General features: G+C 39.5%; 2 protein-coding genes across 9 annotated transcripts; one reads left to right on the forward strand and one right to left on the reverse strand.

Annotated features, from left to right (window-relative positions):
- Positions 1–208: 208 nt before the first annotated feature.
- zgc:153675 (uncharacterized protein LOC768179 homolog) lies at positions 209–5,769 on the reverse strand. Its single transcript, XM_044168215.1, has 3 exons — positions 5,425–5,769; positions 3,293–3,380; positions 209–1,666 (listed from the first exon to the last, which is right to left on the reverse strand). Exons 1-3 carry the CDS (start codon positions 5,431–5,433, stop codon positions 1,380–1,382), a joined length of 384 nt encoding a protein of 127 aa, XP_044024150.1. The 5' UTR covers positions 5,434–5,769; the 3' UTR covers positions 209–1,379.
- A 3,106-nt stretch (positions 5,770–8,875) lies between these two features.
- Positions 8,876–23,305, forward strand: rbbp5 (retinoblastoma binding protein 5). 8 transcript variants are annotated; one of them, XM_044172837.1, is made up of 15 exons: positions 8,886–9,043; positions 10,466–10,558; positions 10,879–10,904; positions 11,100–11,272; positions 12,060–12,200; positions 12,388–12,550; positions 12,968–13,077; positions 13,397–13,516; positions 13,774–13,927; positions 14,085–14,156; positions 14,392–14,509; positions 15,604–15,673; positions 16,950–17,185; positions 18,230–18,454; positions 22,883–23,305. In XM_044172837.1, the coding sequence occupies exons 2-15, from the start codon at positions 10,501–10,503 to the stop codon at positions 22,936–22,938; spliced, it is 1,722 nt and encodes a 573-aa protein (XP_044028772.1). In that variant the 5' UTR covers positions 8,886–9,043; positions 10,466–10,500; the 3' UTR covers positions 22,939–23,305. The 8 variants fall into 8 exon arrangements, with proteins under 8 accessions (XP_044028798.1, XP_044028789.1, XP_044028824.1 ...); XM_044172847.1 differs by having other exon boundaries at positions 22,886–23,305; XM_044172872.1 differs by having other exon boundaries at positions 18,230–18,307.
- The last annotated feature ends 1,817 nt before the right edge of the window (positions 23,306–25,122 follow it).

Raw genomic sequence — 25,122 nt, forward strand, 5'->3', positions numbered from 1 at the left:
ATTTAGTTCCCTGTGGAGTTTTTGACCTAGTTGTGCTACGGAGCCGTTTCTCGTCCAGGTACACGAGGACGCACATGTTCGGGAGTGGCGATACTCAGTCCTGACAATGGTTTCACACTAATCCACTGATCAACTGGTTGCGGTAACATGCCAAGATACGCTGCAATATGACTGCAAACTAGTAAACATGGATGTAAACAATTCTGGATTTAACTTTCCAAACTACTTTATTGATATATTGAAAAAAAAAAAAAAAAAACACATACAAGACATTCACATAGTTCAGTCCCATCAGCAACAGCTTCTACTCACTCCAAATGTTGCATTGATATGCGGATATTGCATAGAAATGTTCACGAATGTTGCCTGCACCACAGTACAGTTCACCTTCTGATTAAAAAGGTACAGTTCAACCTTTACTGACTGACCAGTTCAGACAACATCGGGCACTTTTCCTCTCAAACAACCATCAATGAATCAAACGCTGCTGAATGTTTTTTTGTTAAATCGTAAAATAAAATAAAAAAATTCAACTTGTCAAGGTCCAACGCAGCATCATAACATTTCACACACACAGAAAACAAAACATTTCAACAATGATATAACTGTGGAAAAGGCCTGAGCGTGTTGGTGTACTTGCGATTGTGTCTACAGTCTTCAGACATGCATTTCAGAGAAGTGTTCCTACATGCAGATCCGAGGCTGCTGGGTGAAACACCGCCCCAGGCTCTTCCAAAGGATTAAAGAAGGTCAGACACAGTGAAGCCTGTACACCGAGGAATGCTGCTGCTCCTTCGCTTCCAACGCTGAAACAACACACTATTCTTGTCACACAGCTTTCAATAGTACTTCAATACCTTTGCAAAAAAAAAAAACAGACTAAAAATCAGCATCTTAATTCAGAAACATTTCACCAAATATGTGTAGTTTGGAAAGAGTGAAGAGAAGAAAGAAACAGCATCAGTCTGGATTGTAAATAGATAAAAAAATATTCATAAAGTCATCCACCACGTGCTGAAGTGGATCCCAGTCCCAGTAATCTGCCTGGAGCCAGATATTCGAGTTCAAACTCCAAGTCAGATGAGGAACTTCGTTTGATGCGTTTCAGTGACTCAGCGTTTCTTGCTGGTAATTCTGGGTTGCCATGGTATCGTAGTACTACTGAATTTTTCTGTACTGAATGTAGTATTTGCATCAAAATCTAGAGATCTCTGTATGGTGACAAGACTACCACGTTCAAGACCGAGAAAGGCATCAGAAGGCACTGTGGAATTTGATTGGCAGACAAAGATCAGCTGGCAGCCTCTGTCTGTTGGCTCAGGGCGGGGCAAGTCCATCATCAATCATCATCGTCATCATCTTCACCATCCTCCTCCTCTTCACTCGGCCTTGTCTTTCCTCTTGGCTGTGAAGGGGACTTTGCTGGCTACCGTCGAGCCCACCGTGGAGACGCCGCCGGCCACGGCAGACACCCCGCCCTTCACCAGCCCCACCCCCATCGAGGGCACTGTAGTCACGGCCGACTTGGTTATCTCCAGGCTCTTGCCGCCCACCCAGGCCACCCCGCCCACCGCGGCGCCCACAACTCCCTTGGTGACGTTGAAGAGGCCGCCGGTCACCCGCCACATCATACCAGGGGCAGGCGCCACGTGGTCCTTACCAGAATCTGAAAACAAATCAAAAACACACAATATTCAGTTTTTTACTACCACACATACACTGCTGGACAACGTCTAAGAGAGGAAAACACCTGCCGTGAAAAAAGACTATACTGTTTATAGAGAACCACGCTGCTTCATTTGGCCAACTATCCAACTACATCTATAATTATAGATCAAGACAGAGATACGGTGGGCAGGGAAATAAAAATCAATGAACCAATAAATAAGAACAATGCCATTTTGTTCCTCATGGAGCCGAGACGTTATCCTATTTTTTTCTACCACGAAAAGACCAAATTCAGCAATATGTTAGTCCGTCTCTCTATACTTTCTGACTTGTCTGTGCCTCTCAGCCTGAAGACCAGTGGTTCCTACTGAAGACGTAATCTTTATAAAACAATCACACTTTCAAAAAAAAAAAAAAAAAAAGGCTCAGTAATTTCCAACAACAGCTGGTCGCCCAAGTGTTTTATGAATAATGTTTTTAGCAAACATCACTCAAACAGAAGTAAATAGTGCATTTGTTGGGGACTATTTTCAGTGGCAGATTAATACACATTTTTTGCTCTAGTGAGTATTTCCGGCAGCAGGATGGACTAAATCAAGATAGTGTGTGTGTGTGTGTGTGTGTGTGTGTGTGTGTTTTCATAGTAATGAATGAACTCTGCAGCCACACTAGCGGCTCTGTGAGGCTGTACTTAGGCACAGTGGTGCTTTGAGCTACACGTAAACGCTAACACCAGCATGCTACTGTAACATGCTCACAATGACAGTGTTAACATGGTGATGCTTAGCTGGTGTAATTCTTACCCTGTTCACCATCTTAGTTTAGCATGTTAGCATGCTACTATATAGCACTAAACACAAAGTACAGCTGAAGCGAATTGTTATTCATTTTACAGGTATCTGCTCATAAACCAAAGAAATGGACAAATTAAATGTTAGAATGGCGCTAGATGAAAAGTACAGTAAGTATTAAATGATAACATTGTCTGGGCACCATAAATATCTGTATTTTTTTTTTTGCCAATCCATCTAGTAGATGTTGAAACATTTCACTGGATAAGTGAAACCTTCGACCTGCTGGTGGCGCTAGAGGGAACATTAGGGGATCGCTAAAGAATTAGGATTCATCCTCTGGGCACCATGGATGTCTGAACCAAATTTCATGGCAATCCATATAACATTTGTTGAGATATTTCAGTCTGGACCAAAGTATCGGACCGAGCTGAGATGAAATTTGGATATTTGGGGTTGCTATAACATAACCAGAGGTGTATCATTAAATCTGGGCTTTCTTAACTCCCTGATGATCTGATCTCTACAAGTCACCTGGTGAGTAAGCTGTCATCAGAACTCATAGATGCTGAAAACAGAATTATGCTTGATCCAATAACGACAGGGATGTTTACTGAGAGCGGCAGCAGGGGACTAGACTGGTGCAAAGTGTCTGAGCGTTAGGACACAAAATAGCAGGTTGGAGCTGCGGCCAGTCTTTCACAAACACACATACTCCCCTGACAAACCAAGGGTTTCTGAAATAGCAGCAGGGCAACATGTGAGCACAGATTGCACCATATTCCCTGCGGATGTTTCAGCTTTAGCTACAGCCCGGGGAGGCCTCTGCTTACCCTCTGTAGGCTGGCTGTAGGCGAGTTCAGCTTCGTCCGAGGCCACGCTGGTCCCAGGCTGGGGCTCCACGCTAACGCTGTTCACATTCTGGAAAAACACAGGAAAACCCCAGGCTCTCTTTACTCTGAGTAAACCAACAGTCACAGTTCCTCTCTACCTTTAATACTTACATGCCTGGGTATCGAACCAATATGTGTGTTCATAGCACTGATTATTAAAAAACACATAGTGAAATTTGGCATCAAATGTCTGGTCATAATCTTGTTGTTCTTTGATCAGATAGATTTTCACAATCTTGCAAATTTTAGACTGTATTTCATTAATTTAGACACCATTTAGAGGGGCACTCCACCGATTTTACACATCAGTTTACTGGTCATTGTTACTACTGCTCAGCCTGTGAAAACAGTCATATAATGTCTTCTGGAGGAGCTTTGTTAAGTCAGTAAAATAACCCTGCACATATTTCTTTCTTTCTTTTCTTTTTTTTTTAAAAAAATCTGTCTCTTGTGAATTCACAAACTTTATAGAAGTGCAAAACTAAAATCACTGGAGAGCCCATTTAACGACTGTGGTTTATTTCGTTAAATGAAAGAAAGGTTTTAAAGAAGAACATGTTTATATTTCTCAAAAAAGGTATCAAAAAAACCCCATCATTCTGGCATCATATCGGCACTGCACCAGGACCAAAACATGTAAAACCCAGCCCTGTTTACATGACGACAACACTTATTGGAAGTCACTTTCTTCAGCTCCACTGCTTAAATAGTAAATAGATGTACAGTCTGAATGTACCTCTGAGTCTGTATGTTCAAGGCAAATCCCTTTTAATTAAGTCCTAAACATGAACTACAGACTGGTAACCTCACACACTGTTCGTGCTCTTGTGACAAAAGTCTAAAGTTCCCCTCATAAAGTCTCTCAGGAATTGATTGAGATTGTGGGTTTGTATCATATTTGGTTGAATCATCTTCTATTCCTGTTGCTCGGCATGTCAAATTCAGATTTTAAACGTGATAAATATAAAATTCTTTCAAACCCTGTCATTCTGTGCAAGAAAATCTATTCATTTCAACTGAATATTAGCCAGCCAGAATTATAGTCTAGCCAGCAGAGTCAGACTTAAACATGTAATTATCTGACATACTTATCACACTCCAGAGATGATGTAGATTTTCATATATTCTATTTATTTTAACCTTGTTTGTTTGACATAGGGTGTTTTGTGTATATATTTATGTGTGCACATACATTCTTTCTTTTATTAAATAATGTTTCACTTGAGTTCCTCCCCTTTATTTTATCTTTTTAAGTCACGGATGATGGAATGATTGAACACAATTTGCTTAACTTTTACTCACGTTTTATATTTCGTTTGATAAAACATTATTTAATAAAAAAGTAAAAGAAACGCTTCACAGGTGGCTTCCACACTGAACACGAGCAGCAGATCCGCCTGACTGGTGGCCATGTCAGTGTAGGTCAGTAGTCTTAACCTTTTTGACTTGTGACCCTTAAAATTAAGCGAAGCCTCCCTCTTACTACAGGTGAGCTGCAACTAAACAATGACGCTTTGACTATTAAATGATACGTAGAGGCTTCGAATCGGTGCATATTTCACACACTTGTTGCCAAAACAGAAATACTATTTCCTATAATATGAATCATCTTACAAACCATCACCCCACCCCTATCTTTTTTTTTTTTCTTCTTGTGACCCACAAAAGGGGCCCAGATCCCAAGGTTAAGAAACCAGTGTTGCATGATATCTGATTAAATGTTGCCACTGTTGAGTCTGGAAGCCAAATCTAATGTAAAAAAAAAAAAATTAATTAATTAAATTAAGATTAGGCACTGCTGTGTCAGAGTCTGAGTAACATTTGCAGAAAGCTGTGACGTCTCTCTTTAATGCTACTGGACAGAAAATGACACTTTTTCAGAGAAAGATAGAGAAGAGGCCACACATCCGGCTAACAAAATAACACCTTATTATATTCCACATCATCACTCGTGTATCCTGCTGCTGAAAAGACTACCAGTCATACAGCTGGCATGCTGTTAAAGCTCGTCACTCACACGCAGTTTGTGAACCGTATTTCTAACATTAAAAAGGATGCTGGTTAGTCCTCACCTTCACCATTGTTCCCAGCGCTTGTCCCACAAACACACCTGGCAGAGAAACTTGAGACAGGAGCAGCTTCTGCTTCAGCCTCCGAACCAAACTCTGCTCTCTGTAAATTAATGAATTTCTGTCTGTGTGTGTGAAACCTGCTGCTCTGTTAATGGCCTCCTCCTCCTCCTCTCTTCTCTTCTTCTTCGTCTTCTAATTCTTCTTCTTCTCGCTTTTCACGCCTTCATGGCATTAATCTGCTGCTTTCTAACTTCGCTTCACACACAGTACAGGCACAGCTACGCAGGTCTCTTTTCACCCTGCTGGTTCTGCCGACGTGGCGCCTTCACACACACACACATATACACGCTAAAACTACACACAACAACGCACTGGACTTCCGTTTAGGACCTTCAAATTAAAACCCTTCACAGTGGCGAGGTGGGCCGCTTGAGCATTTTGGGGTGAGTATCAAAGTGGAGGTAATGTACTGAAGGAGGAGTCCAGAGTAAATAAGAATAAAGTAACTAGAAGACAGGAAGTCGGTCTGTCTCGCAGTGATGGAAGAAGTATTCAGATAATTAACTTAAGTAAAAGCACCAATACAAAAGTGTAAAAATACTTTATTACAAGTACAAGTATTACATTTAAATTCCGACTTAAATAAAAGGGCACAAGTATTATCAGTAAAATGTTAAATATTAAAAGTAAAAGTAGGCGACTCATTGTTTGTTACCTCTTTGAACCTCAAACAATAATTTAAATGAAAATATCTGAGCAGTTTAGAGGGGAAATCTCTCTCTCTTTGGTGGAACAGCTCAACAACTCATCTGAAACATGAAACAACTAGACACTTTTCTGTAAGAGGTCACAAACATCAGGTTTAACAATGTGTTGAATTTTAGAAGCTTATCAAATGTTTGTTAATGTAAAATCTTCAACTTAAAATATCTACCTCTGAAATGTAATGGAGTAGAAGTATGAAGCAGCAGAAATACTGAAAAAAAAGTACCTGAAAACTGTACTTAATACAGTATTTGAGTAAATGTACTGTTACTTTCCACCACATGGCCTGGGAACCTAATCTTTAGCAGGTGCGTGTCCAGGTAGGGATCTCGTTTGCCACCGGCCCCCACTCTCTCTTCACGACCTCAAATCTGACATAGACATCAAATTGGTCGGACGGTGATGTTTTGTAGCGGGGCGACAATGGTCCCAGTTGAACAGCAAAAATTGTGAAATACACAGAAAAACAAGATCACAGAAATCAAGTAAAATCTTTATATATAACTGATGTGTGCACATCTTTGGAATACCATGTCCAGAAACACGTTATCAAAAAAACAACAACCGCTAAATACAGCACAGATTTTTGATGTGCAATTAATGTATGCATATTTTGGTATGTATTTTTTTTTTTCAAAACAAAAACTTTTGATTTAGTCTTTAATTAGTTGTGACATGGCTGTAAGTGTGGTTGTAGTTGTGTACCATGTCACAAGTTGCAACTCTGTTTACGCTCCAGATAACAGGAAATGATACATCTGTACTTGTTTTGTACAACACAGTGTTAAAATACTGGAAGGTAACATTAATGTGGACAAATATAACTTTTAATTTTGGTTCACATTGTATAAATCAAGAAAGCACAAATGTCATTTCCAGCTACCATCTTTGATTGGATTAGGAAAGAGTGCCAAGTTGGGAAACAGCTTTTCTATTGTGCCATGTGCTGAATATTTAGTGTAAATGAATGAATTCAGAACACACCTGAATGTAATGGTGATAAATGAGAGACATAAACTGAGGCCAATTAAATTGTCTGTTACACTGCTGTATATATATTACATAATTCTTCATCTGTACATTTAAAAAATTAAACTTTAAGATGTTTGGTGTGATTAGTTCGTGTTCTGCTGGTGTCAAGTGAAAACCTTGCATAAACAATGAAAAACATCTTTGTTTTAGCAAGATGGCAGTGAATTATTTGGTAAAATCCAAATGATTATGAGATTTATAAGTTGAGTTTTATAAATTGGTTCAACTAGTGGGGGAGCCTGTCATCCATTTTATTTGAAAGCATGAAAATCACCTAAATTACAGCCACAAGGTTAGCAAAGCAAGAGGAGTCTCACTCTTAATTCATGTCATTAATCTTAATAAATTAATTTGTCTTTGTTCATATGTTTCACATCCAAGATCACTCAGTGGGGCAAACTAAAATTCAAGACAAATTTAGTGCGTGTACACAATGTCTAGGCTATAACAAACAGTTTCAATATGTTTTGAAAAATGTAACACATGTTCTTTAACCAGGAAATTAATACACATCATGATTTTTATCATTCATCCATTAATTGATAGTGTTTGATTTCACAGTAAAAGATGCCACTCCGAGTGTGTGTCATCATTTTTGTAACACACCAAATTATATTTTGGGCCTTTATTGTGAAGACAGGAAGTCATTTGTGGGCGGTTGATGCAGATCCAGTTCCTGATCCAGCTCCGGATCCAGCCCCGGATCCTGCATCACCAACAGCTGGTTGTGTTAGTGTGAATGACTGTGTGTGCTGTCTCTGTGTGACATTACTGTGAATATATACGTGTACATATACATGTGTGTATATAGATTCACTTGTAAACTGACATGTGCTGCACACAGATGGATTTACATGCAGGTCTGTACAGAGTATATCTATATATATATATATATATATATATATATATATATATATATATATATATATATATATATATATATATATATATATATATATATATATATATATATATATATATATATAGAGAGAGAGAGAGAGAGAGAGAGAGAGAGAGAGAGAGATAGATAAGAGTCAAGGGTCAAGTGCTGCGTGGTGATGTTGGCAGTAACTTTCATTCACTCATAAAAGAACAGAATAGACTTAATGAACATGTCACACAAATATGTTGTTGGGCCCCTTATGACCCCCCAGTGGTGGAAAGTAACTAACTATATTTACTCAAATACTGGAGCCTACTTAAGTACAATTTTGAGGTACTTTACTTGAGTATTTCCATTTTTTTTTTGTTACTTTATACTTATACTCCATTACATTTATTTGATAACTTTTGTTACTTTGCAGATTCACATTAATAATACAACAAATTATCAACAAATAAATTATGATATTATTATATCAATAGAACTTAAGGACTTTGTAAGCCAACAGTATATAAAATAATTTAAATTAGCTCCACCTTTACCAGCTGTAACATCAAAGTGATGCTTACACACTAATGCATCACACTAATTCAGTGACTATATATATATATATATATTGTGAAATGGGTCATTCTGCATAATGAGTACTTTACTGGTACTTTAAGTATATTTTGATGCTAATACTTGTGTATTTTTACTTAAATAAGGTGTTGCTAACAGGTCCACACTCCAGCACAGTAGGTGGCGGTAGTGGCATCTTAACGCTGTTATTTGGTTCAGGCACATTTTGCGTCGCATTGTTTGGGGTCCTCACTGGATGCTCGGCGCCAGTCTCCCCAGACGTAAATACGAGTGAAATTTTGTCAAATATTTAGTGAAATCAAGTGGTTAAGGACATTTGGATCCTCGGTCGTCCAGCAATGAATCTAGAACTGCTCGGTAATTAACAAAAAACGTTTCTTTGTTTTCAAATCCCCTGACTTTTTTTTTGTACATCGGTAACGCTGTGTACCTGTTGTCGTTAGCATTGTACGTTATCCTAGCATGTTAACATCAACCGACACGAGTCTAATTAAAAAATACTTTAATTATTAGAATCACACTGTTAAGTTATGTTAAATTGGTTCCTAATACATAATCTGTGCCTTTGTGTAAAAATTGGTTATAAAAATGGAAGTAGACATCGCGGCTGTTAGCTAACGTTAGCCCCGATACATCGTCCCTTATTGTAGTTGAATTGAATGTTTCTCTGTGGGAAAGTACACACCGTTACCATACGTTGTATTGGTAATTTCATCATATATATATATATATATATATATATAATCAAGACTACTAACTGCTAGCTCTTAGGGTTATTAGGACCATGGGGAAATAAAAACAATACACAACTGGTCCATATGACAGGGAGTAACGCTATTCGGGAAAATAATCAAAAAGACACAAATTAGGAAGAAATAACATAAACTACGAGGCTGAATGGACTGAAATTGCAGCTTTTCTGTTTTCTCAAATGTAATAAAGGTTTCTCAAACCTAAAAAGATGTTTTAAACAGTCTTTAGAGTTTCCATGTTAATCTAGTCCACGTTTGATACGTCTAGTTTTTGATCTACAGCTGGTTTGTAAAGGTCTGTGTGGAGGAAAAGCAGTAAGATCAGACTTATTTCTGTGTTCAGAAATATAATAATATATAAATCTGGGGTTTAAACCGTCAGTGTAGTTTACCTGTTAGTACTAGTCCAGGTTTGACTAGTCCAATTACTGTGTTTTGGGGGTTTTGAGTTAAGATAGACCAAAATAGAAGGTTACATCAGAAATACTTTATTGATCCCCGAAGGGGAAATTAATTTTAAAACTGTGTTAGGGTCGTTAGTATGCTGTCTACTGGCTGTTGCACAACTTTAAACAGTGAAACAATGGGGAATAAGCTGAAAAATACTTTCTCTTAAGTTTCTCCTTAACTTACAAATGTAAAGCCAACTTCAGCCTTGCGAAAAAAAATGTAATTTATCTGAAATTTCTGTTTGTTTGGGAGGAAATTTCGGGAATATCTGAAGAATTGTATTCCTTTTGAAAAAAACTCATTGTTTTGTCTCAAGTATTTGTTTGTCTACAGCTTTAACATTACACTTTATTTTCTTATACATTCATTTTTTTTCTTTAAGCTTTAAATTCACTGTTTTTTCCTCTTATTTTTGACTCTGCTCCAGGTTAAGTTTCAAGTTATCTTGTAAATTAGCTGCTTCATTTCAGATAAATTTATCCATTTTGTTTATTTATTTATTTATTTAAATATTGTATAAATGTTTTTCTCTTGTAAATTCTTAATTCATTTCATTTTTAATCTCTGGGAAATTCAGAGTTCTTTCTTATGAATTACTGACCAAGACTTTGGATGAAACTTCAAGATTTCTCTCACAAATTTCTCATGGATAATTTCCTGCTTCTTTCCGGTGAATATTCAACTTAATTGTTTAAAGTTTCCTGTTTTAATCTTGGATATACTCTTTTTTTTTCTTAATGTATTTGTAATAAATATAAATCTGACTTTAATCTCAGATTAATAAAAGTTATCGCTGTTATAAATTTCTGAATTTATTCCTCAAAAAAATATCCTTGACTGTACAGCTCTCCCAAGGCCCAAATACTCTGCAAGAATATCTGTACCATGTTAATTATAATGAAATAACGATTAATGGAAGGTTGTGTTGTGAATGTTACTTTGTTGTTAAGTGTTTCTCATCACTGTCTCTTTTGTTATTCCTCTTCCTAGAGTCGTTCGGGCAGAACTATCCAGAGGTAAGCCACCAGCTCTTAATGTACACATGAGCTTGATAGAAGTCCTGGTTAATATTTGTGCCCTGAAAATCATCTAAACACCAACAGTTCTATCTTTTTGATTTAGGCAACAGTCACATGTGAAGCTACTCCTGGACTGCTTCAGTGGTGATGCAAACTCTGTGTTTCATTGTGTTTGTGTGTGTGTGTTGTTAGGAGGCAGATGGCACTCTGGACTGTATCAGCATGGCCCTCACTTGCACCTTCAACCGCTGGGGCACCCTGCTGGCTGTGGGCTGCAATGACGGCCGCATCGTCATCTGGGACTTCCTCACACGGGGCATCGCCAAAATCATCAGCGCACACATCCACCCAGTCTGCTCTTTGTGGTGAGAAACATCATGTAGTGTGTGTGTGTGTGTGTGTGTGTGTGTGTGTGTGTGTGTGTGTGTGTGTGTGGTCATCACTGCCTGGTGAATGTCTCATGTAATACACCAATACACTCAGACACATCCATCTTTTACCTGCCTAACCTGCTCCATCTTAGACTACATCCACACTAAACTGTGCGTGCGTTTCCAGGTTGTTTCCATAAGATCTCTGTCCACACTGAAACACCTGAACAAAGGAAAACAGTGAAATCTCTTCTTCTTTTCATCTTTTTCAACAACAAAACTGCAGCCAACATTTTGTATGGAGTGGGACAGACACAGCTTGGTTCTTCAGCTGAGTCTCAGCTGTTTAAACCTCTGGTCACTGCTTGTGCCTCATGCTTTAAACGAATTCATGTGATCGGAATGAGGATGAGTACTACGAGGTGTGGTGCTGATCACATCATTATTTCATGATTGTGACGTAGTTTTATAAAACAACCGGCTTAATGTGGACCTGTTATTCTCTGTAGGCTTAAGGTGTCAGGATGCTTCAAACAAAGTGCCTGTTGGATTGTCCTCACACCGATGTAGAAATAAATTGGGGGGGCTGCGTCCAACGATTTTTGTTGATTAGCCCGGTGTGTAGGTTAGAAAGTAAGCAAGGTTTAAACTTCCCTCCCATGCTCTCTTTTTTTCATTCTTCACCCTATTACTTCTGTCACTTTTCAACTGAGTGCAACACCAAAAATACAATTTTAATGGTTAATTAAAGAATGCTATATATTTGTGTGTGTGCGTGCAGCTGGAGTCGAGACGGCCACAAGCTGGTGAGTGCCTCCACAGACAACATTGTCTCGCAGTGGGACGTCCTGACTGGAGACTGTGACCAGAGGTTCCGCTTCCCCTCACCCATCCTGAAACTGCAATGCCACCCCAGAGACATGTGAGTGACCTGACAGCATCTGTCTGTACATGTGACATGTGTTCTGAGGTTCGGCTGTTGGTCAGATACAACATGAACAGCGCTCACATCATGTCATGGGGTTTTGCAAGTTTAATTTGTCTTGATCAGTGTAAGTAAGTTAATACAGTTTGCTATTTTGTACTAACAAATTATGTTTGTGTTTTAGGGACAAGGTGCTGGTGTGTCCCATGAAGTCAGCCCCGGTCCTGCTGACTCTGTCAGACTCCAAACATGTTGTCCTCCCTGTGGATGACGACTCAGACCTGAATGTGGTGGCGGCCTTTGACAGGCGCGGGGAGTACATCTACACTGGCAATGCCAAAGGAAAGGTCAGCCTCTCTGTCAGACAAAACTTTATTCACAGTGCACCTTTCAGTCACATCGCTGCACTTCAAGACAGCACAAGTAAATGTGAATTTTATAGAGAAAAAAACGTCAGTGCACAAAGGTTTATATGTCGAATTAGAACATTTCTGCCTTTGGCGCCCCCAGTGGTAGATTCCAAAAAGACACTGTGGCAGATATCAACGCAGGCTAACCACCCTCCACATAGACTACACCAATACATTTGATCAGATTAATAACTAATAAATCAGTTACTAAGGGTTTGATGAATACCCAAACATTTGTACATTTCTCTCCACTTGCATTTTATGCTTTAAAAGTGTTCTTGTGTTTTACGAATGACATCCAGTGTTTTTGCTGTTGTCCTTCACCATCATGTGTCCCTCTGTCTGTTGTTGCAGATCCTGGTGTTGAACACAAACACTCAGGAGCTGGTGGCTTCCTTCAGAGTGACAACTGGCACCAGCAACACCACTGCCATCAAATCAATTGAATTTGCACGCAAGGGCAGGTGAGAGGCAACAGGAGGTCAACCTGGATGCACAAACACAAACTGACTACACTATCTACACCTTTAACATTAGGCTGTAGTCCATTTGAAGTTATCTTTCCTCTGTGACACAGTCTAACAGATTCCATGTTGATTGTAGAACAGATCCATATTACATTATGTACACAGGATCCACAGAAGAAAGCAAAGAAACTTTCAAGGCTTTAAAAGCCCTAGCTGTGAAAGCAGAGCTCTTCCTGTGCTTTCTTTTCTCCTGTCTCTAATTCTACCTCCTTTTTTTTTTTTTTTTTTTTGTCCACCTGTCCTGTTTTCTGTGCAGTTGTTTCCTCATAAACACAGCAGACCGGATCATCAGGGTGTATGATGGCAGGGAGATACTGACCTGTGGCCGAGACGGTGAGCCTGAACCCATGCAGAAACTACAGGACTTGGTCAACAGGTATGTCAACACAGGACGCTGTTCCACTGCAGCAGACGACATGTGCTCATGGGGATAAGTTATGATGTTTATTTGAATTTGGCTGGTAAAGGTGTTGCTGAATTGTAATATTTTTAAGTGGGAAATTGTAATTGTCTGAAATCAAAGTCTCTGAGAGTAACACTTGCTGGGAAAGTGTTACATTTTGTAGCGCTGCATCTGTCTCTCCCTCCTATCTCTGTTTGTTCATGTCCTCCACCTGTGTTTTCTGTGTTCAGGACTCCGTGGAAGCGCTGCTGTTTCTCCGGCGATGGCGAGTACATCGTGGCCGGATCAGCCAGGCAGCACGCTCTGTACATCTGGGAGAAGAGCATTGGCAACCTGGTGAAGATCCTGCATGGAACCAGAGGAGAGTTGCTGCTGGATGTCGCTGTAAGGATGTCAAAACTGAAATTCTGGCTCAGTAGAACACAGTTTAGAGATTTAAACATTGACACAACACTTCTGTCTATGTATTTTCAGTCATATTTAGACGCAGCGTTGTTTACTATCAGATAATTTACACATCTCACCTTTGACCCCTGTCCAGTGGCATCCTGTCCGTCCGATTATTGCCTCCATCTCCAGTGGAGTGGTGTCCATCTGGGCTCAGAACCAAGTGGTAAGTAGACAGTGACTGAAAGGCTGGATACACATGAATGAACACTGTCCCAAGTTGATTATTTCAGTCTTAATCTCTCATGTTTCTGATACTCAGAATCAAAGATTTGGCTGTATGTTCCATATTATGGTAAAAAATGTGGGAATGTGACCTTTTAATGAAGCACAACTACCAGCTGAGTTGATGTAAAATGGTGGATGTAAGATTGATGTGTGACTGCTTGGTTTGTCTGCAGGAAAACTGGAGCGCTTTTGCTCCAGACTTTAAAGAGCTGGATGAGAATGTGGAGTACGAGGAGCGAGAGTCCGAATTCGACATTGAGGACGAAGACAAGAGTGAACCCGAGCAGACAGGTAGATCACACACACACACACACACACACTGCAGTATGACTGACAGGGTTTTTTTCTGGCTCACAGAGAGCCTGTGGCGGTTCTCATTTGTGCAGTTTTGACTTCTGGTTGTAGAAAATACTGTTTGCACAGGGTGGAGTTTGGGTGTAGAAATATGTACATAGCTGATCATTTGCAGAATTCACCATTTACAGAACACAACAATGGTAAAAAAAAAAAAAAAAAAAAAAAGAGAGACAGAAATCAAAATACTACAACATGATGATGGTATGTAATTTCAAGCAAAGTCTTAATTGTATAGCATGGTTCCTAAGCCACTTGGCAAAGGTTAAAGTATAAGGAGTGTTTATTTGAATGTGGGACAGTTATTTCCCCTCAAAGTACACATAAATACAGTATTCCCACCTACTAAGGCACCACTACACCGTTGTGTAGGAACAACCTCTCCTGCTCTGTCTGGATCCAGTCCTGCAGAACAATACTTCAGATGTGTCCCTGTTCCATACTAATTACTAATAAAACTAAATACTAATTATCACTGGGTGGTACGTATGTAATGGATTCAAACTGGAAAATAAGAACTAAAATGTCAGTAAGCAGGCTAAATTATGTTCAGTGTGCTGTTGTTGATGGACATCATTGTCCCACAATGCAATGCGCAGAGGAAATTGAGGAGCTACTCACAGCTTGAAAACATCAAAGCAACTTGTGGATGGTGGTGAAACAGCTCCAGAAACATCTCAGCAAAACAAATAAATATAAAATCTTTGGAAAAACATTTAGCTTTCTCTCTTATAAGATTTATTAGTAGTCGCAATCCAAAGTCACACTGTCTGCATTTCCTGTTAGTCCAAACAGTTAAGTACATTAATTTCTTGTATACTCCCTTTCTGAGTTATTTTTATTAATTGGGTGGTTGCTATGACAGCACATAACCTCAATATCATACACATTTGCATTAAACCCATTGGAATATGACCCAGCTGCTGACTGAAGGTTGACCACCACCTGTTCTGCTGTCAGATGCACTGGTCTTACTGCTTTCACTGGTTCTCTCTGGATGTCTCACACATGAACTTGTGCTCGTGTTGCAGGTGCAGACGCTGCAGAGGATGAAGAGGTGGATGTCACCACTGTTGACCCCATAGTTGCTTTTTGCAGCAGGTGAGAAACAACAATACAGCTTACTACATCAGTGCAAACAGCGTTCCCTCTCTGATCTGACAAGTATTGTGTGTTTCTTTTATTTATTTTTATTTTTTTACATGAATTTCCCACGTCATTCCGATCTCATCCCTGAATCGTTAAACCCTTTTAGCTTCAAGTATCATAACTGAAAACTAGCTTGGGACTAATTCAGTGCTCTTAAACTGTGTCTTCACAAATACTGTAAGAACATCTCATTTACAGCAGTAGCTCCATACTGTACTTTGCCAACTCAATAAAAAAAAAGTCTTAACTTACTCACTCACTAGCTTTTTTTGGAGTTTTCAGCCACATGTTAAAGTGGAAACTCCCATTTCCTGATGAAGACTGTAAGATGTGGTTGAAAGCTCTGGAAAGAGCTAGCAAGTGAACCTTGTGTCAGAAAAGATTTATAAAATCAGGAAAGAAAATAATTTCAAGTTCAGTATTTTAAGCTCAGTTTCCTGACTTAGATCTTTATCATGCATTGATTCAGTATAATTCAACTACTTCATCTTTTTTTCATACAAAGGTTGCCTGTCTAAATAAAAGATTAAAAGAAATTCAAATTAAAAGAAAGGAACCCAGTCGTACCTTTCTTTTATTCCTAAGGATCTTAGCAGACTATCAATTCTCCATGAAGATCTTCCTGACATTAAGTGATGGTTGGACCAAAACTGAGATATTAAACATTACTCATATTGTCAAACAACAGGTCAACAGGTGTTTCTCCCATGTAACGTTTTTAGGAATTTAGGATTTAAGTCAATTTTTTAACAGTCACATCAGAACTGCTTCAGCCATGCTTCCTTTCTCCTCATGACACTGAGAAAGTCACCCATGCCTTTGTAACTTCCTTGTTAGACCATTGTAATGCACTCTTCTATGGCTGTTTGTGTGTTATTTTATGTCTTTAATAAATTGACTCCGGCTTGTTCAAAACTCTACTGCCAGATTTCTAACAAACACCAAATGGCTCACATTACTTTAATTTTGGCCCCTAGTTTGTTTTAGAATTTATTTTACAATTATTTTAATTACCTTTAAGATATTAAATGGCAAAGAAGACTGAACTGTTGAATCAAACTGTCCTTCACAATGTTTATTCCTTAAACTAAACTCAAATCTAAAAGAGGTTTTGCAAAGCATAAAACAGCTGACCATATCACGTCAGCGAGGCTGATTCTGTTCATACTTTTAAATCTGTGTGAACTATTCAGCTACTGACAGTCTCGTCTGTGTTTGTGTCCTGTAGTGATGAGGAGCTTGAGGATTATAAGGCCCTGCTGTACCTGCCCATCGCGCCCGAGGTCGAAGATCCAGAGGAAAACCCCTTCGGCCCCCCGCCGGATGCCTCGGTCCAGGCTGCTGCACCAGAGGACGCGTTGGCCGGTGGAGACAAGAAGCAGCGGCAGCCTTCATCTGAAGGAGGCCCGGCCAAGAAGAAGGCTCGCACCACCACCATCGAACTGCAGGGGGTGCCCAGTGACGGTGAGAGAGAACACAGCAATAAATACACCCAGAAGATGCAATGTCGGGGTCAGGTTTATATACTGGGTACATTTTCAGTTACTGGCCAGGGCCTTTTATTTTCCTCAACTGCAGGAAATTCAAAACAGTCGTGTATAAGAGACAGACCTTTAGTTTTAATTTCCCCTGTTTTCTGATCTGCTTCTTTTTTTTTTAATTAGCTTTCAATGAAAACTCAGTATAATGTACATTTCCACGTGTCATACTCCCCACTCTGCTGAAAACACTTTCTTTTTTGAACACTTACACTGTTTTTTTGTTAATCCCAGTCACCTCTAGTTTGCCATTTTTAGCCAAGCTAGTGCTGTGGCTCTAAGGATGGTAATGTCGGTCAGCTGGTCTGATACTTTGGTCAAGACTAAAATATCTCTACAATTATTGGATGAATTGCCATGAAATTTGATAAAGATATTCATGATCTCCAGATCCTGATGACTTAGGTGATCCCCTAACTTTTTCCTCTAGTGCCACCATCATATCAAAGTTTTCACTTATCCAGTGAAATAATTCAACATGTACTAGATGGATTGGCACAAAATTTGGCATGTACATTAATGTTCCCCTCAAGATGAATTGTTCCCTTAACTTTTGTCATATGTGTATGTAGCGCCATCATCAGGTCAAATTAAAATGTTTCCAATACTTTGATTTATCACCAAATTCCTGCAAAACTAATGACATTCCCGTCATCTTCAGCTGTACTTCGTGTTTAGTGCTGATGAGTAAATGTTTGCATGTGATTAAATAAATAAAAAAATGGCAAAAGTAGACACGAATACAGAGAAGGAGAACTGAGAGCAGCAGAGTAGTGAGTATGGCGTGGCTGTTGTGATTTTTATTTACCATGTGAGCCAATTTTAGTACAGGTAATATCTTTTCATCATTGTCATATGTGTAATATAAGGAAATTAGCCAATGAAAAGGATAGTCATTTGAATGTGTCTTTCTTTTGTTTTATTGTGAAATGCTGAACTTTGACCCTGAGTCCATCCTCTCTCTCCTCAGAGGTGCACCCCCTACTGGGTGTGAAGGGGGATGGCAAGTCCAAGAAGAAGACCGCAGGCCGGCCCAAAGGCTCCAAAGGTAAAGACAAAGACTTCCCCTTCAGGCCCAAGCCCTACAAGGGCGAACGGCCCTCCTTCCCCGTGGAGGCCCTGGGCAGCTCTGGCCCAGGAGGAGGAGGAGGAGGAGGAGGGACGAAGGGCAGAGCAGAGGGGGGCCTTGCCACAGGTAAGCACGCCACCACCACCACCGCTGCTGCTGCTGCTGCTGAGTCTGGGAGCTCTGCTAGTCCTGCAGCCCTGCTAGTCTGACTGACACCTCACCAGCCCAGACTGTCCCCCCCTCACTGCTTCCACCCCCACCTCCACCCAACCACACAGCTCACTGACAGAGACCCGCCTACTGTAAAGCCACAGTCTGGAGGTCTGAACACAGAATCTGCTGCAATGTGTATCAGACCAGTATTTCATTGACTTAGTCTGACTAGATCCACAAGACTAGCTCTGATCCAGTCTGACATAATGGATATCACACAGTCTGACTAGTTACATAGTTGCCTGACTTTTTAATGAGGAAATGATGAAATACACAACACGCCTCTTAAACTCCTTTATAATATACATATTACCATTGTTGTAGGGGTGGGCGATATGGTCTTATAATATCTGTATATTACAAGATATTTTTGCTTTTTTAAAGTGATTTTTGAAAAAACACTTCTCTGCTTGTGCTGTGTGTTTTTCCTTACACATCCCCACCTGATTGTGGCTTATTGAGCCATTTACATCCACTTTTCCCAACTTCTAAAACTTGGTCTGTACTTTGTACTTATCACATTTGAATATAAAGCAGCTCATCCTTGATCTGATCTGCCCATTGTTATTAATGATTCACACAGTCCGCTACAGTCTACGATATACAGCTGTAGTTTAGATTTTATTGAGTCTGATTCCAGTTCAGATTGTTGTTCTTATTAAATACTGGTTTTGATCTATAGCTTACAATGTACAAGATAAATGTCATCTTCTTTGTTTTTTGGCTTGAGGTAGACTTCCTGCAAGTAGCTGCTTCTGACACATTAGGGTCAGGGTTGAATACTGGGAATTCTTTCTAAAACATCCTACCATTTTCTGTGGAAAATACCTTTTGGGATCCTGTTTCTTTTAGCATGTGTGGGCCTGTGTGTTTGTGTACTGTGTAAGTCTATCTTGTGTACTGAAACGGGCGCATTCTCAGAATTAACACGCCCACTCTGTCGTAGCTAAATTCCAACCTTGTAATTACAGTGATATAACTGGGCCAGCCTTTCAGCTGCAGATGTTTCTTCCAGTTACTTTCAGGCTAAAATGTCAGCTTACAGTTCAGCTTTTTGGCTAAATATTCTTTTACAATAAGTGAACAAAGTGGAGTGCAAAAACTGTAAACAGAAACTCTGCAGGCTGCTCAACAAGTGTCTTAATCAGACATGCAGGCATCCATCTCAAATCAGAGAGGAGAGCGGCGTTCAGCAGGTGTGCCGAAAGAGCTGGATGATTTGCTTCCCCAGTGCAGCAGCAGCAGTAGTAGTAGTAGTAGTAGTAGTAATAATAATAATAATAATAATAGCACTGTAAAGATGTTCAGACACTGCCATAGAATCACTCGGACATATTAAAACTGACCAGAGGACCATTCTGTGTGGTTGGTGTTGTGTTTTTTTCCACTTTAAAGGATCACTCTAGTAATATTTTATATTTTTCCTATTGTCAAAAAATTCCATGGAAAGACCCAAATCAACGATGAATTGATCCACTAACAAGTATTTGTGTTTGTGTGTATTTTCACGGGGTTTGTTGACTATAAGAAAAATATTTAATAACACCAGACTGGAAGAGGAACTGTTATTCTACTGAAATATTACCACATAATCTTAACAAAGTTTGACATCAGAAAAGTGGAAGCTTTATGATTAATTATCCACAAATGAATGGAACAGCTATCTGATTAGGAACAAGCTGTTTGTCCTCGTCTTGCAGTCAGAGCTACAGTGGGTACAGAAAGTATTCAGACCCCTTTAAATTTTTCACTCTTTGTGTCATTGCAGCCATTTGCTAAAATCAAAAAAAGTTAGTTTTATTTCTCATTAATGTACACTCAGCACCCCATCTTGACAGAAAAAAAACAGAAATTTAGAAATGTATACAAATTTATTAAAAAAGAAAAACTGAAATATCACATGGTCATAAGTATTCAGACCCTTTGCTCAGAAGTACCCTTTTGAGCTAGTACAGCCATGAGTCTTCTTGGGAATGATGCAACAAGTTTTTCACACCTGGATTTGGGGATCCTCTGCCATTCTTCCTCGCAGATCCTTTCCAGTTCCGTCAGGTTGGATGGTGAACGTTGGTGGACAGCCATTTTCAGTCTCTCCAGAGATGCTCAATTGGGTTTAGGTCAGGGCTCTGGCTGGGCCAGTCAAGAATGGTCACAGAGTTGTTCTGAAGCCATTGTTTTATTGGAGGGTCATTGGTGAACCTTTGGCCCAATCTGAGGTCCTGAGCACTCTGGAAGAGGTTTTTTCAGGATCTCTCTGTATTTGGCCACATTTATCTTTCCTTCAATTGCAACCAGTCGTCCTGTCCCTGCAGCTGAAAAACACCCCCATAGCATGATGCTGCCACCACCATGTTTCACTGTTGGGACTGTATTGGGCAGGTGATGAGCAGTGCATGGTTTTCTCCACACATACCGCTTAGAATTAACGCCAAAAAGTTAAATCTTGGTCTCATCAGACCAGAGGATCTTATTTCTCAGTCTGGGAGTCCTTCATGTGTTTTTTGGTAAACTCTATGCGGGCTTTCATATGTCTTATACTGAGGAGAGGCTTCCGTCGGGCCACTCTGCCATAAAGCCCCGACTGGTGGAGGGCTGCAGTGATAGTTGACTTTCTGGAACTTTCTCCCATCTCCCTACAGCATCTCTGGAGCTCAGCCGCAGTGATCTTTGGGTTCTTCTTTACCTCTCTCACCAAGGCTCTTCTCCCACGATTGCTCAGTTTGGCTGGGGGTCTAGGAAGAGTTCTGGTCGTCCCAAACTTCTTCCATTTAAGGATTATGGAGGCCACTGTGCTCTCAGGAACCTTGAGTGCTGCAGAAATGATTTTGTAACCTTGGCCAGATCTGTGCCTTGCCACAACTCTGTCTCTGAGCTCCTTGGGCAGTTCCTTCGACCTCATGATTCCCATTTGCTCTGACATGCACTGTGAGCTGTAAGGACTTATATAGACAGGTGTGTGCCTTTCCTAATCAAGTCCAATCAGTTTAATTAAACATAGCTGGACTCCAGTGAAGGAGTAGAACCATCTCAAGGAGGATCAGAAGAAATGGATAGCATGTGAGTTAAATATGAGTGTCACAGCAAAGGGTCTGAATACTTATGACCATGTGATATTTCAGTTTTTCTTTTTTAATAAATTTGCAAAAATTTCTACATTTCTGTTTTTTTCTGTCAAAATAGAACAGAAATAAAATGAACTTTTTTGATTTTAGCAAATGGCTGCAATGAAACAAAGAGTGAAAAATTTAAAGGGGTCTGAATACTTTCCGTACCCACTGTAGCTCCACAGTAGCTGAATTTATAGTGACTCTTCTTGTACCTACATAGTTTTATCCCTCCCAGACTGTGGCTTTATGACTGTATAACCTCTGCTAACCTCAGCCTCTCTCTGACTAATTCGCCGTCATTTGAACTTTGGGGAAGTTGGACTGTAGTTGGCAGATGGGTGTTGACGTGGCTAACGGTGGGATGGTTCAGCTTGTTTCCCTGCGGGCTAGCTGGCTAGTCTACATCTACTTCCTGCTTGGCCTTTGACCCTCCTGCTCCCACTCCCACCTCGCTCCTTGGACTTGTCATGTGACATGAACGTGTGTCTGTAGCAGCGCTGCTCAGGTCCTGTCGTTTCTGTGTGTTATGTAGTCAGTGTTAATGTCTGCACTCATCCTACTTTGAACTTCCATCAAAACTTCTGTTGCCCAACAGCTACATTAACCGTACAGGTGTGCACTGGAAATTTTGAATTCACCCTGAAATTCAAGAAACGCTGCTTTGTCAAGTTTAAAAAAAAAAAAAAGTTAATACGCCATTTTGTACAAGACTACATTATTAAAAATAAGACCAAGGCATATCGACAGCACACTGGTTATTCTCAGCATCAAATGCAATGTTATAATTGTGTCTAAGATTTGATGTTTAATATTCTTAACATTAGTCTTCCTAGTTTCACATTAAAAGCCTTCCAGCATCTTGAAACATCTGCAGGAAGTGTTAAGTGTTATTAATAGTAGCTTAACAGCGATTGCAAAAATGTCGTAGTAGAAGTGATCAGAAGAGTGGTGAGTGAAATTACTCTGTTGCATTGATGGAATTAGTGCTGTGGAAATGTACATTAATGTCTCACCTGATAAATTCAGGATAGAGTATAAGTAATTCCACCCTTCATCCAGTGTTTTTACCTGGCATTTATTAGCTACCTGTATTTATTTGTTTGTCTTGGCCGTTATTTGAGATTTGACCATTATTAGAATTCCGGTTTTTATTTGAGAATTTACAGTAGTTCATCTAAGGAGAGCATTGTCTTATTGTCTGATGCGTCTGTCTGACAGTATCTGTGTTCCTCAGCAGGGAGTCTGGTCTCACAGTCGTACAAACAACATGACATTGGAGGGATGGACTGATCACTGCCGTGTACAGTTGTGAAGAAGCACCAACAGGCTTAAACAAAGAGACACACAAAGCCTGATGTCATATTCAGACTGTGAGTGAGCAGCCTGTCTGGTGTGCAGACTGTTTCCTCTCCCAATCAGAGCACAGCATCACAGGAAAACTCCTCAGCCCGGATCACTGACAGGAGCCGACAAAGAGAGCGTGAAGCAGCCGAGTCGTCACAGTAGAGATCACATGTCCTCTGTCTCTGTAGGATTCATCATGTATAGAGCGCCTGTGTCCTGATACATTGTGTGTGTGTGTGTGTGTGTGTGCGTGTGTGTGTCGTCTTTCTTGTTGTTTTTATACGTATTAAAAAACATTTTGATTTATAAATAACTAGCTGTTGTGTGGTTCTGTGTGCAAGCCTGAACTCATCTGTAGATCCTGACAGATGATGGATTTCCGAAAGCTGGAAAATGAACCTGGGGCCGTATTCACAAAACATCTTAAGGTTTAAAGTTTGTCCTAACTGGCCGAGTTTGGTCAAAGAGTAATTCACAAAGCAATCTGACAGGAGTTGGTAAGAAATTCTAATTCACTAAGACCTACTCGAAGTCAGTCAACTGTGCCACTCTTTGTGGAAGCATTTTGGGGGGAAAATGCAACAATAATTAACTTTTATAAACATATTATGATGGCGGGCGAGTTAATAAGCATCAACTCAGCGTTCCAACAAATCAAAACAGTCCAATAACACTGAAGATGATGATGATGATGATGATTGCACAAGTCTGTCAGAATTATTAATCAAACCAAAAATAAGCTCTTAAAGATAAGAGCCCAGTTTGTTCGACAGTTCATTAAGTGTACATTAAATAATCACCAACTGCAATTAACATATATAAATATATATAAAGCTGATATTATGGGTATAGCTGGATTACCGGGTAAAATTGGTACTGTATGTAGAATTACTGCATCAAAAATTTGTTTGGCCAACTGAAAAAAGTTTAATCACACCATCGACATGTAGATGGTGTTTGATCCCTGATTAAAATCTACTTGACAAGTCAGTTTTACGCCATGTATGAAATCTCTGACACAACTTGTTAAATATATATTTGTAAATCAAAGTAAAGTGTGCAGCTGATATTTCAGACTGTATGTAGTTTAATGAAGTGGAGTATTTGTTGTTTGCTTTCTGTTGATAAGTAAAACAGTTCTGTCAGACTAAACATTTAAAAAAATATATGTTTTTAATTATCCTTTATTTAACCAGAAGGTCCCGTTCAGATACAATATCTCTTCTGCCAGTGAGTCCTGTTCAAGATGGGCAGCAAAAAAATAAAATAAAATAAAATAAAAAGGTTTCATATAAAAGTACAGACGGGAACAGATAACATACGAAAACACAACAAACAGATAAACACTGTACTTTTTACTCCACTACATTTATTTGACAGCTAGAGCTACAAGTTACTTTTTTTACATTAAAAAACATTTAAGCTTTTAAAATCCAACACATCTGATGTTAAATCTGATGTTTGTGACCTCTTACAGAAAAGTGTCTAGTTGTGACTCCTGTTTCAGATGAGTTGTTAGCTGTTTCACCAAAGAGTGGTTTCCCCTCTAAACTGCTCAGATATTTTCATTTAAATAATTGTTCGAGGCTCAAAGTGGTTTTGATACTTTAATTACATTTTACTGATAATACTTATGTTCTTTTACTTAAGTAGGAATTTTAATGCAATACTTTTACTTGTAATGGAGCATTTTTATGCTTTTTTTTCATGATAGCAACGGAGGAATCTTTAATGTATAGCAGTGCAACATATTTTATATACTCAGTGTGTGTTATATGTAAAATAATAACTTAAGGCTTTAAGGTAAGTTTTCTCTCGTTTGGGGGGCGTGTCAGAGGTGTTACCCAATCAGCAGAGACGTGTACATAAACACCTCCGTATAAAAAGGGAGTGGCTTGCGTACACAACAAAGTGTACCCTGTTGCTTTGCCGACTTCAGTGGGGGAATAAGGGAGTTTACCATCCTTTGACAAGAGCCTCATCGGTCAAATCCTGGTGCTTTCTTCAGTTGGTGAGAGATGGCTAGCCTAGTCTTCCCAGGGCACTGAGTTCGGCTACTAAGATGATAAAGTAGCATAAAATGGAAATAAAACAGTACCTCAAATTCGTACAATACTTGAGTAAATGTTT

This window comes from Siniperca chuatsi, linkage group LG2 (assembly GCF_020085105.1).
Source record: "Siniperca chuatsi isolate FFG_IHB_CAS linkage group LG2, ASM2008510v1, whole genome shotgun sequence".
NCBI classification, from domain to species: domain Eukaryota; kingdom Metazoa; phylum Chordata; class Actinopteri; order Centrarchiformes; family Sinipercidae; genus Siniperca; species Siniperca chuatsi.